The sequence below is a fragment of the Thermobia domestica genome, chromosome 2, assembly GCF_964235325.1.
Source record: "Thermobia domestica chromosome 2, izTheDome1.hap1.1, whole genome shotgun sequence".
NCBI lineage: Eukaryota > Metazoa > Arthropoda > Insecta > Zygentoma > Lepismatidae > Thermobia > Thermobia domestica.
The window spans coordinates 281,380,975-281,394,139 of NC_137455.1; the positions used below are offsets into that span (position 1 = coordinate 281,380,975).

At 37.0% G+C, this 13,165-nt stretch overlaps 1 protein-coding gene across 2 annotated transcripts in view; it reads left to right on the plus strand.

Annotated features, from left to right (window-relative positions):
- Positions 1–13,165, plus strand: part of LOC145678528 (carnitine O-palmitoyltransferase 1, liver isoform-like) — a 284,824-nt gene that overhangs the window by 208,254 nt on the left and 63,405 nt on the right. For both annotated transcript variants that reach the window (XM_081748775.1, XM_081748776.1), the window contains one exon: positions 12,156–12,296. In XM_081748775.1, the coding sequence (XP_081604901.1) occupies positions 12,156–12,296 (141 nt within the window). The remainder of the gene's footprint in view (positions 1–12,155; positions 12,297–13,165) is intronic.

Below are 13,165 nucleotides of genomic sequence, written 5' to 3' on the forward strand. Positions count from 1 at the left end.
TATGCTGGAATAGTATTATTATTATTATTATTATTATTATTATTATTATTATTATTATTATTATTATTATTATTAATCGTTTATGTACTGTAAAAGAAAAATATGAACCGTTAAGTAGTAGATTTTATCTGTTGTTTTTTGATATCTTCTAACAGTAATAACAAATTGCTTGTAAATACGCAATGATTATCAAGGACAATGGCATATTAATGTAAGGACTACTCTGCAGACTAGCAATAAACAATAAACAATAACATAAACAATAGTCCCAAAAAAAAGTAACTAACTTGGGCACGTCAGAATATTCGCGAGAATATAGGGACGCATTGAGACTAGCAAAAAACGTGGTGTTATTATTACTCAAAGGGCCGTACGATGGAGGCTTTAACGTTAATGTTAATGGCACCAATGAGCACTTACTTGCTCTAACGGTTAACCTCACTTTTGAGATGATTCTTAGAAGTGGGTGTGTTGGCATGCAGTTGGAGTACTAACGATTTGCGTCACTATCGAACACTAACGTAGCACTAGCGACGTTTAAAGTCGAAATTGGAGTCTGACATAAGTGGCTTGTCAACTTCACGGACATTATATTTTCCTTGAATGCGAGAATTTTGCGCCCTACCACAAAAATAGGAAAAAATGCGCTCGCAATATATTTGCACTGGAATGTTTGCGTCCTACCCCAAAAAGAGGGGAAAATGCGCCGGCTATATATTTGCACTGGGATGTTAGCGCCCTACAATTCAACTTATTATTGTATTGTGTAAAGTAACTTCCACTCGCACTTGAACTAGGCTTGCCTCTCATCGTCTCAGTGAGTTACTCCATCCGTTATAATATTCCGAACAAATGAAAAAAAAATACAATTTTAGTTCACTAAAGGGCAATCCATACAAATACATTTTTTCATTATACTACAAAATTTACAATAAACGTATAAATGACTGATATATAATTATTTATTAATATAATCAAAGAGTATAATTTAATCTACAAAAGGCTGTTTGGCTCTACCCAGATATCTCTGTTCACAATCCTTGAGAGTTGTTTGGCTTTTCAGGACACAAAATATAGAAAAGAAAATGTAAAGTGAATGTAAAATCAGTTCAGTAATATTATCAAGAAAACTATGTACAGTGTGTTTACTTGCTGGAATTACACTTCAAACACACAATTGCGTTCAGTCGTTCTTTCAGGAAAAATGTTCCGGGGGGCACATTTAGTATTCCGGAGGGGGGTCACTGCTGGTACTATTCTATTTATTATTATATTATAGACGTATTATTTTGGTCTCCTCCGAGGGGGCACTCTGAGAGCTCTGGGGAGGCCAGTGTTCCCCCAAAATCATCTCTGGAAGAAGCAGTGATTGCGTTGATCCGTTGTGTTCTTTTGGCTTATATTGAAGTTTATTCTCCCCTTATATAGCCACAATAAAAATAAATCACAAATGGCATGGTTGTGGGGGGAGGATTGTTTATGCTGTAATGTCAGCCCCTCCGAGGAAATGCGTAAGCTCCAATAGGTTCTTTTATTTCGCAGGGCTCAAACTTCCCGGTGGAGGTACATCGCAGGCGCAATTTTCCCTGTTCTTGAGGTAGGGCGCAAATTTTCCAGACGCAAAATTCTCGACACCGTTCGAATGACTTCGGAAGACGATATCTTTTTCAATACTTTTTTTATATTCTTTTACTCGAGATTTCTTCATAGCTTCTTATTAAAATACTTACTAATATATCCTCATTTTATTGTCCTAACCAATCAATATGGGTATGTTGTCAGTAAAATATTTAGATTGATCGAGCCTCTGATGTGTAACCACAGTATTTCATATCATGCCCCCATTAGAAATCTTGGCTAAACGAACCAATATATGTTGCCAATAAAATAGTTTAGAATGATTGAGCCCCTGGTAAATAATCACAGTATTTCGTGACAGATCCCCCCCCCCTTCCTATTACCATATTCTAGCTACGTGCCTGACTCAGCTAATTCTCTACATTCTTTACCAAGCACACATTTTCTAAAGCGGAAAATGCTCTCTAAATACCTAAGCTCATTATTTTCAGCAGATGCACAAACTGGGTAACATTCTATCTACATGAATGTTATATATGTCGATTACTGGAAACCGCTTCTCGCTATCTATTACCATATTTACTATATAATGATTAACGTTAAAACCGGAAATGGTTGATTTGTACCGCTTCCGGTTTGAATATTACATTCATCAGGGAACTCGATTCTTAACTATTGACTCTGTACATCATGGCCAAAATTGATTGGTAATCCATCAGATAGTTCTTGAGACTGTTTGTTTCACTGACGGACAGAATGAATATATGGCTATAGAGTTTTGATAAACTAAATTCGTTAATGAGTGATGATGGAACAAATATAAGAAAGGGAACCAAGAGTACCACCGGGAAAATTTTCGAACACAAAATTAGCCATCGAAAACCCACATGTCCTGGGTTAGAATACCATAGATGAAAACTCTACCACTGAGTCATCAATCACCCGCTTATTAGTTTTGTTAACTATTATATTAATATAAATTAATGAATGCCTGCTTATGTTAATTATTGAACAATTACATTGTATACTTCGTAAAGTCAAAAATTATAAATTTGTATTTACTGTACATACAGTGAGCGCAGAAAGTGTTCGTACACCTATGCTATTGAAACGAGAATGCCTGCGAAAAAGAAACAGAAAATTTAAGAAGTGTAATAACACACACAATATGAATAATGAAAACTAAGCTTTATGAATATATCAATAAAAAACCACAAAGACAAGTTTAATGGTCACAAAGTAAATAAATTCCGTAGAAAATATATAGAGTAGACGCAAAAAGCGTACACCTGACGTACGAATACGAAACAAAGATACCACAACTGGGGTTCACTAGTATTCACCTGAGTATACACCTCTGTATAGCATGACGAGTAACAGAATGAGTTTAGTTGTGAATAGGAGTGAAAAAACTGCACGGTGGGCTGTCGAAATGGGAAGCAACCGAACAGAAACAAATGAGGAGACAAGAAAAGTAATTATTAAAGTGCATAAGAAGGGTAAGTCTTTGAGAAAGATAGCAAACCTCAGGGGCAGATCCAGAGGGGGGCGATCGGGGCCATCTCCCCCCCCCCCCCACATGAGGAAACTTTCTTATTTTATATATAAATAAACCCATCCATAACAAGTTTGGAGCTCTTAAAAGTAGCAGTATTACTGCCGACCGCCCCTTCCCCAGAAGTCCGTCCTGGATTCGCCCCTGTATAGAGTAGCCACAATCGAGTATTTTCCGCTGTATGTTTGGAGTCGTTGTCTTGCTGAACAATAAATTGTTTTCAAGAACCATCTTCTGCGCACTAGTATGGAGATATTCCTTTAATATGTTAATATACACTTTGTGGATCATCACTCCATCGATAAGGTGGAGACGACCCACTCCTGAGGCACTCATACAACTCCAGACGAGCACGGACCCTCCTCCGTGTCTTACTTTAGAGACGAGATTTTGAGGATTCATCTCTGTATTCACCTTGCGCCATACCATACGCCTCCCATTGGACTCGATAAAATTAAATTTATTTTCGTCCGAAAATATGACCCTATTCCAGAAAGAAGCCTGATCCCTTATCTTTATACTCTTTTTCAAACTTTAGTCTCTTTATACGATTTGTCTTGTTCACCCAGAACATTTTCCTGGCTATCCGACCATGATACCCTGCAAATATTCCGCACTGTACTGGCTGATACTTTAACACCGCGTGTTTCCAGATCCGTTGCCAATTGCACAGCACTACTTTTTGGAACCTTTTTTCTTTCCCTAATAATGTAACGTTTAACTTGTTCACTCAACACTCTTGGTCTTCCAGTTCTTTTTTTTTATTATTTTTTTATTATTTTTTTTATGGTTTCGCACAGTGATAGAAACATTATACATCGCAATTATTGTTTGTACTGTTGAACAAGGCCTGTCTGCAAGGTTTGCCAGGGGCGGATCCAGGACGGACTTCTGGGGGGGGCGGTCGGCGGTAATACTGCTACTTGTAAGAGCTCCAAACTTGTTATGGATGGGTTTATTTATATATAAAATAAGAGTTTCCTCTTGTGGGGGGGGGGCGATCGCCCCCCTCTGGACCCGCCCCTGACTCTATAATACCTTGAAACAGCTTCGCACACCTCCCCAATCCCCAGACATGAACCCCATAGAACATCTATGATCTGTTCTGGAGACAAGAATCAGAAGGCACAGCTTCTCTACTAAAGAAGGCCTAAGAAAAGCTATTCAAGAAGAATGGGACATAATCAGTCCCGAAGCTACAGAACTACGAACTACTACAGGTGAAATCAATGCCACGAAGACTACAGACAATCATTAACGCACAGGGTAATCCCACAAAATATTAAATAACGTAATATACTTTATAAGCATTAATTCAAGCATAAGTGTACGGTGACTTTTTGCGTTTACAAAAAAGGAATTCTCTCTTTTCTTCTGAACAGAACAGTGATTGTGTTTGTTTGGCCTTTCTCTTGTATATAGAAATAAAATGTATGAATGTGTAGTCTTAATTCTGCTTATATATATATTTTCCACCTCCCGTTCTCATGCTAGCTGTTTTCAATATAAACTATGCACGGTGTACGAACACTTTCTGCGCTCACTGTAGGTATGTTGACAATAAGCGAATGTTATTAGAATATTTGTTGAGATTTATTTTCCTTTACTGCCTTTCGCCTGATTAAAAAGTAGTTTGCAGTGCTTTGGAGCAGCTGCAGGTGGGAACGCGATAATGTTTGAGACATACTGGCGACTTTTTTGTGTCTGAAAATAAGATCTTTCTCATAAAGTAGTAAATAACTGCAGTAGCAATTGTCTACGTAAATGATAAAGACATATGCAACTACAAGAAATTAATACAGTATATATAGCCTATTCATTTTTGTGTTTCTCTTTTAACAACTACTAGCTAAGGATGGCTAATTCCAGAATTTTTACTTTCCGGAATCCGGAAAGTAAAATCGGAAAAATTCCGGATCTCGTAAAAATTCCGGATTTTTTCTGAATTCCGGAATTTTTCCGAAATCCGGAATTTTTCCGAAATCCGGAATTTTTCCGAATTCCGGAATTTTTCCGAATTCCGGAATTTTTCTAAATTCCGGATTTTTTCCGAATGTCGGAATTTTTCCGAATTCCGGAATTTTTCCGAAATCCGGAATTTTTCTGAATTCCGGAATTTTTCCGAATGTCGGAATTTTTCCGAAATCCGGAATTTTTCTGAATTCCGGAATTTTTCTGAATTCCGGAATTTTTCTGAATTCCGGAATTTTTCCGAATTCCGGAATTTTTCCGAAATCCGGAATTTTTCCGAATTCCGGAAAGTAAATTTTCCGATTCCGGAAAACAAAATTTCCGGAATCCGGATTCCGGAAAATTTTGGCCATCCCTAATCTGAACGTCTGCTTGTATATCCACTCTGGATGGTCACACGTGCTCTTAAAGTAGTAGGGTCTACTCCATGTTTCGGGAACATCCTTGAATATAGTATAATCGATATATTAGGATCTCTTTCATCTCTACCACCTTCCTATGTACCAGCTTTGAGACAATTTCTATTTGAGTGCTCTTAACCTCTTTAATGGGGGCGTGTGTCTGTTGCGGTGATTAAAGAGGCCAAGAAGATCTTACTAGATGGCAGAACATGCCAAGCGTAGATCCTAGAGATTGGGTCTCTAGACGTACTCGCCGAGGACACAGACATATTTGTTTATTAAGCGCGTCTAAACAGCTCTTCCCTATTCAGCCTCTGCTATCGCGTCTGTTCTCCCTGTTAAGACTATATTTTTTCTCTTACTTCTCAGTAATTTATACTCCGTGATTGTATTTCCCAGAAGTTCACAATAGAAGTATAAATAATTTGTCTTGAGTTTTAGATTATTCTTCTGATCACGACACTGTTGTTATGCAACGCTACAACTCGTATTTTCCTGCATTTTCCTCGTGTTAATTTGAGTACTGACCTCTGGTTTGTTATTTTTAGACTTGTAGAATACTGTTGAAACAAAGATGAGTATTGTCGCAATTAGTGACCTACCATCCGTGAGCCATGATCAAAATTTGAGATATTGATTACAAGACGATTACATAAATAAAAGTACTTTGAGATTATATGTACTTTTTATACGGTGTAGACCTACATCCACTACATTGGAAAATTGACCAAGTAAAATGGCGACCTACCGCAGACGTCGAGATCAAACTGATCACGTTCAATAAGAATATTGATGAAATTATACATTAGCGATCTGTCTTTGACAACAATTGACGTATTTGGCATTGCTTACGTGTAAACTTTTTCAGTGTTTATGCTGTCCATTGGCTGTTCTCGCCGAAGAACTTTCATCATTTTACCACCACACTTTTGCATCTGTTAGATTTCATTAGGTGTTAAACCTTGTTCTCTGTGATACCGTAATGCAGATTGTCGGTTGCAGTTATACAGTAGAATTCAGTGGCTCCTATTTTGATGGCACACCTGCCAAATACCAAATGACACATTTCACTCGTTTCTTTTGCTTTCGGGGGGAAGAACGACTATACTGTAAGTCACCCTAATAAACAATGCTAGAACGGGGAAAGTTACACCAATATACAAATAAGGTGATTCATACTGACATCCGTTGACATACAGGATAGGTAACTGTTGCGATATATACAGCCTGGTAGGTCACCTGTTGCGAGAATAGCCAAATATGTGCACCTTATGAACGATTTTATTCTTTTTTATAGATATTTTAAAATTTTAAAACATTAATAAATTTATATCCATAAAAATCCAATTCTTCGTATTATTATTATTATTATTATTATTATTATTATTATTATTATTATTATTATTATTATTATTATTATTGTCTTGTTAAACATTTTTCCTTCTTATTCGGCTACTACTTTTAATCAAAACACTGTTTGCCAGACGAGTTTATACACCTTAACACATTCTATTTACATACATTGTGTTGCTACCGTTATACCATAAGAGGATGAAATGCATAGTGATCAAAATAATGGAAACATCTAAAATATGATCAACTCACCTGTTTAATACGACGTGGTACCACCGTTAGCCTACATAAAGCTCTGATTCGTTGTGGATTAGAGACATTGTGAGTCGTGTATGGTTTCCAGAGAAACATTTTATCATTCGTCACGCAATACAGCATTCAATTCCGTCAGAAAGGATGAAAGGGATATTTCCTCATGAATCTGGGGTCCAAAACTAACCGGAAATGTTTAATGATGTTGCGGGGATTAGGCAGGCCAGGGAAGGTGGTTTTGGTTCATCCCGATGTTAATGAAAACACGCCTCAAAAGCTCCAACAGTTACCTACCCTCTGTGAATTAGTGCATTATTATTTTGGAAGTTGGAATAATTGGACGGAAACATAATCTGGGTCACCGGATGTGCAGGATTACCTAAAACGTCCACATAATCACTAACAGTAATATATTCTGTAAGCGTAATCACAGACCTACGGATTGTCAGAAAACTGCGTTCCACAATATCAGAGCCACAGCCATGTTTGACGGTAGGCATGAGACAGTTCGGAGCATAAGTTTCTTAGAGTGTCCACCGTTCATAAACAGCACCTGTTGAAAATGAGGCGAAAGAGGACTTATTGGACAATGTTACGTGTGTCAAATCATCGGTGGTCTACTTTGTGTGTTCTCCACATTATTTTCTACATTAAAGCGTTATTGGCGGTGATTAGCGAGTTTGAAATTACAACCTGACCGCGGATATTCAGATTATGAAACTTATGTCGGATTGTGATAATCGCAGTATGTTGATCAAGATGATATTTGAATTCAGCAATCGCATTTGCCGTATTTACTCCACGAACTTTAATAACAACCTCTCCGATGTGCGGCTATCTCTATCACTGTCTTCCGTCTGTCTTGTCTTCCGTCGACTATTACTCTTCGCTGATGTTTTCATGAATACTTAATCCAACACCACCTAGGACACAGTTCCTCGCATACATTTAATACACTGACCTTCTCAGAACCTCCCTTCCATAATTTGGCTATTTTGAAACTTAAAGAATTCTTCCACTTTGCGTAGCCACCGTGTACAAGCTTCAACACACTACTGTCGTACCACAGACGATCACCAACGCACAACTAACAACGGGCATGGACTTGACACGCATCCGTAATGTTACCATCTCATGCATGTATATCTCACATGTTGAAAACTTCAGGCATTTCCATTGTTTTAATCCATTCCGAAATTCATCTTTGAATCCATACTTGTATGCCCACATAATTGTATAATTCTGACGAAGTGTGTAGCACGTATGAACATTTCTGCGTAGCATAGTAAATAAGCTGAAATGAAAAGAAATGAAATTTTTGAGTTTTACGTCGCCAGTTGTGACATGTGGGCTAAAGAACACGGTGATGATGAGAAATTAATGAAATGGTGGAATGAAGAAAGTGGGAGGAAACGGGAGAACCTCGGGAAAACCCACGCACATGGTGTTTGTCCGCCACAAAGTCCATTTGGCGCGAGCTGGGATCGAGCCAGGGAGCCCATGCACCAGAGGTGAACGGTCTATCACTGAGCCACCGCGGTCCCAATAAATAAATAAACTGAGGTACATTTCGTATTATTATTTTGTTTCCATAGTGAAAACATTGATAGAGTGATTTGAAGTGGTTCAATATTATGAGAAGTATGCGAGAAATGTCAGGACCGGATATTTGTTTCACTATTATAACTTCCATGATACATCTTGAAAAGAGTACGCCATAGCGATTATTATGCCCAATACATAAATTGTAACCACGTAAGTCCCGTTCAAGCTGATACGATCTGATGGCATTCTGTTACGAGTGTTACGAGATATCCGTCAACTTAAATAGGATGTGAAGTTCTCTGGGGAGAGGGGTGAAGATTTTGAGTTTAGTAGGAATTACAGGCTAAGGCGAATAAGTAAGGAATCCCAATAGCACGGACCACCAGCTAAATGTACCTTATTCGTGTCTGATACGTTGAAATACTTCAATGAACGAACATAGATGAGGATCACATAATATTAATGTGTAATTAATATTACTTGATAACCCTCAATTAGTTAAATATAAGATTTTAATACTACGACAATATTTGAATACCAAAAGTATTGTCATGAAGTACTTCATAAACGCAACTGCACTAGTAGAACAATATATAGGACCTTCATCTACCAATTGGGAGCGTCACTGGCAGCGGGGACGACAGCAGCACCCTGTGCAGACCATTGCTTGAATCCCTGTGAGTGTTACTAACGGACAACATAGAAAGTAATTATGGAGGGCAGTTCTGAACACCGTGCTTTCTGTGGAAAGAGGGCATGGCTGCTGCTGAAATCCATAGGCGATTTGTGGCAGTGTGTGGAGAAAATACATTGTCGTGTAAAACAGTGTGCAACTGAGTAGAAGATTTGAAACTGGGTAGCATCTCAAAGAAAAAGAAGAGTAGTTCTGGAAGGAAAGTGACAGTGACGACACCAGCCATCATGACAGTGGTAAAAAGAACCACTGAAGAGACTAAATGCATCATATTCTCTGCCACTGGACTAACCAGAAACACCTGCAGCGCATCGTGCACAACCACTTACAGTTCGGAAGGTCAGTGCAAGTTGGGGTCTAAAACTCCTGTCTGCAGAGCAAAACATTGTGGTGTCCTGTGGACTTCTGCAGGGAACTTTTGCAATACAGTGATCATTATCTCGAAGATTTCATTTCTAAACTTGACCGGTAGTGAGACCTAGCTCTGTTACCATGAGCTGATGATGAAGCAACAATCAATGCAGTGGAAACATCATGGCAGTCCACCACCAAAGAAGTTTCGAACACCTTCAGCTGCAAAGCGTATGGCTACGAAAGGCATTATCCTGATAAACTGGCTAGAAGGTGAAGTCACGATTAACAGTGCAGCGTATATGTGAAGACCTCAGTCGCTTATGTCGTGTCATTCAAAGGAAGCGGCAAGAAAAATGGGCGAAAGGAATGCTTTTGCAACATGATAATGCACGTCCTCACACCAGCCGTGCAACAGCTGCTGCCGTTGATCAACTAGGGTTTACAGTGATGCCTCACTCTCCCTACTCTACGAACTTGGCTCCCAGCTATTACCACCTGTTCGGGGCAATGAAAAAATATCTACATGGTGGTCGGTTTTGCAGTGCAAATGCTCATGAACTTGAACAGGCTGTCCAAACATGGGTGCGTGGAACTCCAAACAATTTGTTCCAGGAAGGTATTCAAAAACTGATACACTGCTGGCAAAGTGCATAAAGGTGAAAGGAGATTATAGTAGTGGAACTTGTATGAATATATTTGAAAAATAAAAGTGCAAATCATTAGAGAGAGAGAGTTTCCAAAAATAATCAAATACTCATCATAGAATTTGAAATCATTTTGGAAATACTTTATAGTATTCATATATAGCTAGTAAAATGTATGTAGCCATGCGTTACATTAACGTGCTTTTTGAGGTGCGCCGATTTTGATGGATATTTTATCAAATTTCTTCTCCCAAAAGTTACCATTTCGTATAATTCCATTACAAATCTATGTCGTATACACTATTTTGGAAAGATTTAGGTGTTGTTTCACAGCTTATATTAATTTTTGAGTTCACCATGCTATTATTTGCAGACACTGGCGTCTCTAGCATGTAAAATTTGAGGAGGACATTAAAGGAAGTGATTTAAATATTAGTACCTAGCACAGCCTGTTTATTATCTTCGATTCCATTTACCTTTCTGCTTACCTTCACGGACCCCCTGAGACATATCAAGTCTGCTATAATCGTTTCACAGCCTGAATATTATATTCCAAATAAACATTATTATTATTATTATTATTATTATTATTATTATTATTATTATTATTATTATTATTATTATTATTATTATTATTATTATTTATGTTATTCTGTCGTTAGTAAATAAATTAAATTAGAATAGAATATTGAATATTTTGTACTTCAAAATATTGGGCTGACGCGTCCATTGAAGAAGTAGTGTATGCAAATGCAAGTAAATCACTAATAAAATGAGAATGGCTAGCTATGGTGCACCATATGTGTCATAAAGTATGGAGCTGAAGCACCAGAGAATATGAAAATGAACATTGTTTTCAAGTGAGTTCACACTTAAAAAAAAAAAAAAAAAAAAGAAATGCAGCTTTTGTGCGTTCATTTCAAACATCTGACCTTAAATACGTAATGTGCTTTTCTGATGTGGTGTCATATCATGTACTAAAAATAAACTGTTGTTCGATTTTATTGAGTTATGTTACCAAAAGTAAAGCATAATAAACTTAGAAAATAATAATAGTAAATTTAAATTTCGAAACTGCATATGCGACATACCACATTTCCCCCAGATACACGCAAACGTTTTCCATTTCTATCACTCTATCTCTGGTTGGAATGAAAATTGCACTACTGATGTATACCACAATGTTAATAATTCTTAAATTGAAAATTTGTTGAACAGTAAATTTCCAAATAGTATTTTTAGATTTTTTTCAGAATAACTTTATTCTTGTTTTATATATATATATACAAATTACTCAATGTTTGCTCTTATTGTCATTCGTTTTAAGTACATATTTTGACTATTTTAAGAGCATCGTTGCATGCTTATTTTATCATAAAAGTGAAATGTTACAGTTTCAAAAGGTTTGTTATTCAGGTTTTTCTTTGCTAACTGGACTATTCTTTCAGTGTATTGGATTAAAGCAATTGTTTCATAATGGAAATATAATTAGCTATGTGTTATTATCATTTTAACAGCCTACTTCCTATTTCATATTCACATACTCAGGTCCAACTGCAGATGCCTCTACATCAGAACTTCAGGATTAGCCATACCTAATAACAATCACCTATAGACAGTGTATGTAGGTTATTTTGTTAAATCAAAAAAAGGAGAACAATTAAAGATTCACCAGTACTTCCAGAATCGTTTCTTGCCTGCAGTGCATAATTTCAAGACGTTAAGCTAAGCATTTGATTTTTATTTCATCTAAGCATGATGCTTGCATTATTGTTCATTATAACGTTTTGACTTGTTAACATGCACAGATGGGTCTCCGAAGAAAATGCCAAAGAAGACACTGCTATGGGCTTTGGCAGTAAAATTTATATCAGGATATCAGCCATCGTTATACAGTTGCCAACGATCTCTTCCAAGACTTCCAGTGCCTCCACTTCATCAAACTTTAGGTAAGTAATTATGTTCTTCGATGTACTCTCTCAATGCAGGGAAAAATATTCATGTAGGAAAGATCGGGGTATTCACGAACACTTAAGCTTGCAATATAAATAACTCTTTATGTTTGAAGAGATAAAATTGAGATATTTTGCCTATAGAAAGTTTGGAGAAGGTTCTTTTTACTAAAGTGCAACAGAAATTAAAAGCAACTCTTTTAAACCAAGGCCTTCTAGTTTCTAATAGTTTATATAGAACTCGTCTCTTGATTTATTTAACAGAAAAACTATTTATAGGCTAAACAAAAGCTACTCTGATGAAGCGAATTAAGAAATATGGATGTAAGAAAATTGCCATAAAAATGAAAACAGAGCATTAGTCTAAGTGCAAAAGTCATGAATATATGCATTCGTCTTTCGTTTCTAAGAATTCCAATCTTTATGAGTCCAATTCCAACATTTGGTATTCGACTCCGGGGTAACGAAGAACTTTCTGTTTGCATGCCCCATGAGACGTCATTTTATTGTAAAGATTGGAACTACTTGTTGAGTGCATTGGTATTAAGCAGAGTTAATCCTGAAATAAAACATGAATAATGTAGCCTGATCTGTAATAATCTAGATGTACATGTAATAGAAGTAAACTTACCTTGGCCAGAGTGCAGACCCAAAGTTATAAGGGAATCAGGAAAAACAACAAAATGTTTGATTATCCAATCCGCTCAATGAGTATCACTGAGTTGTAAGCTGCAGGTTTCCAAGTCTCTCTGATAAACTGCAACTTTACTAACTAACTTTTAAAGAGCATCCTTCAACCAAAACTAGGATGTTTGTTATTACCCCAATGTTCGGCAGTACTCCGATCTCTCCTAGGTTTCAGTTTA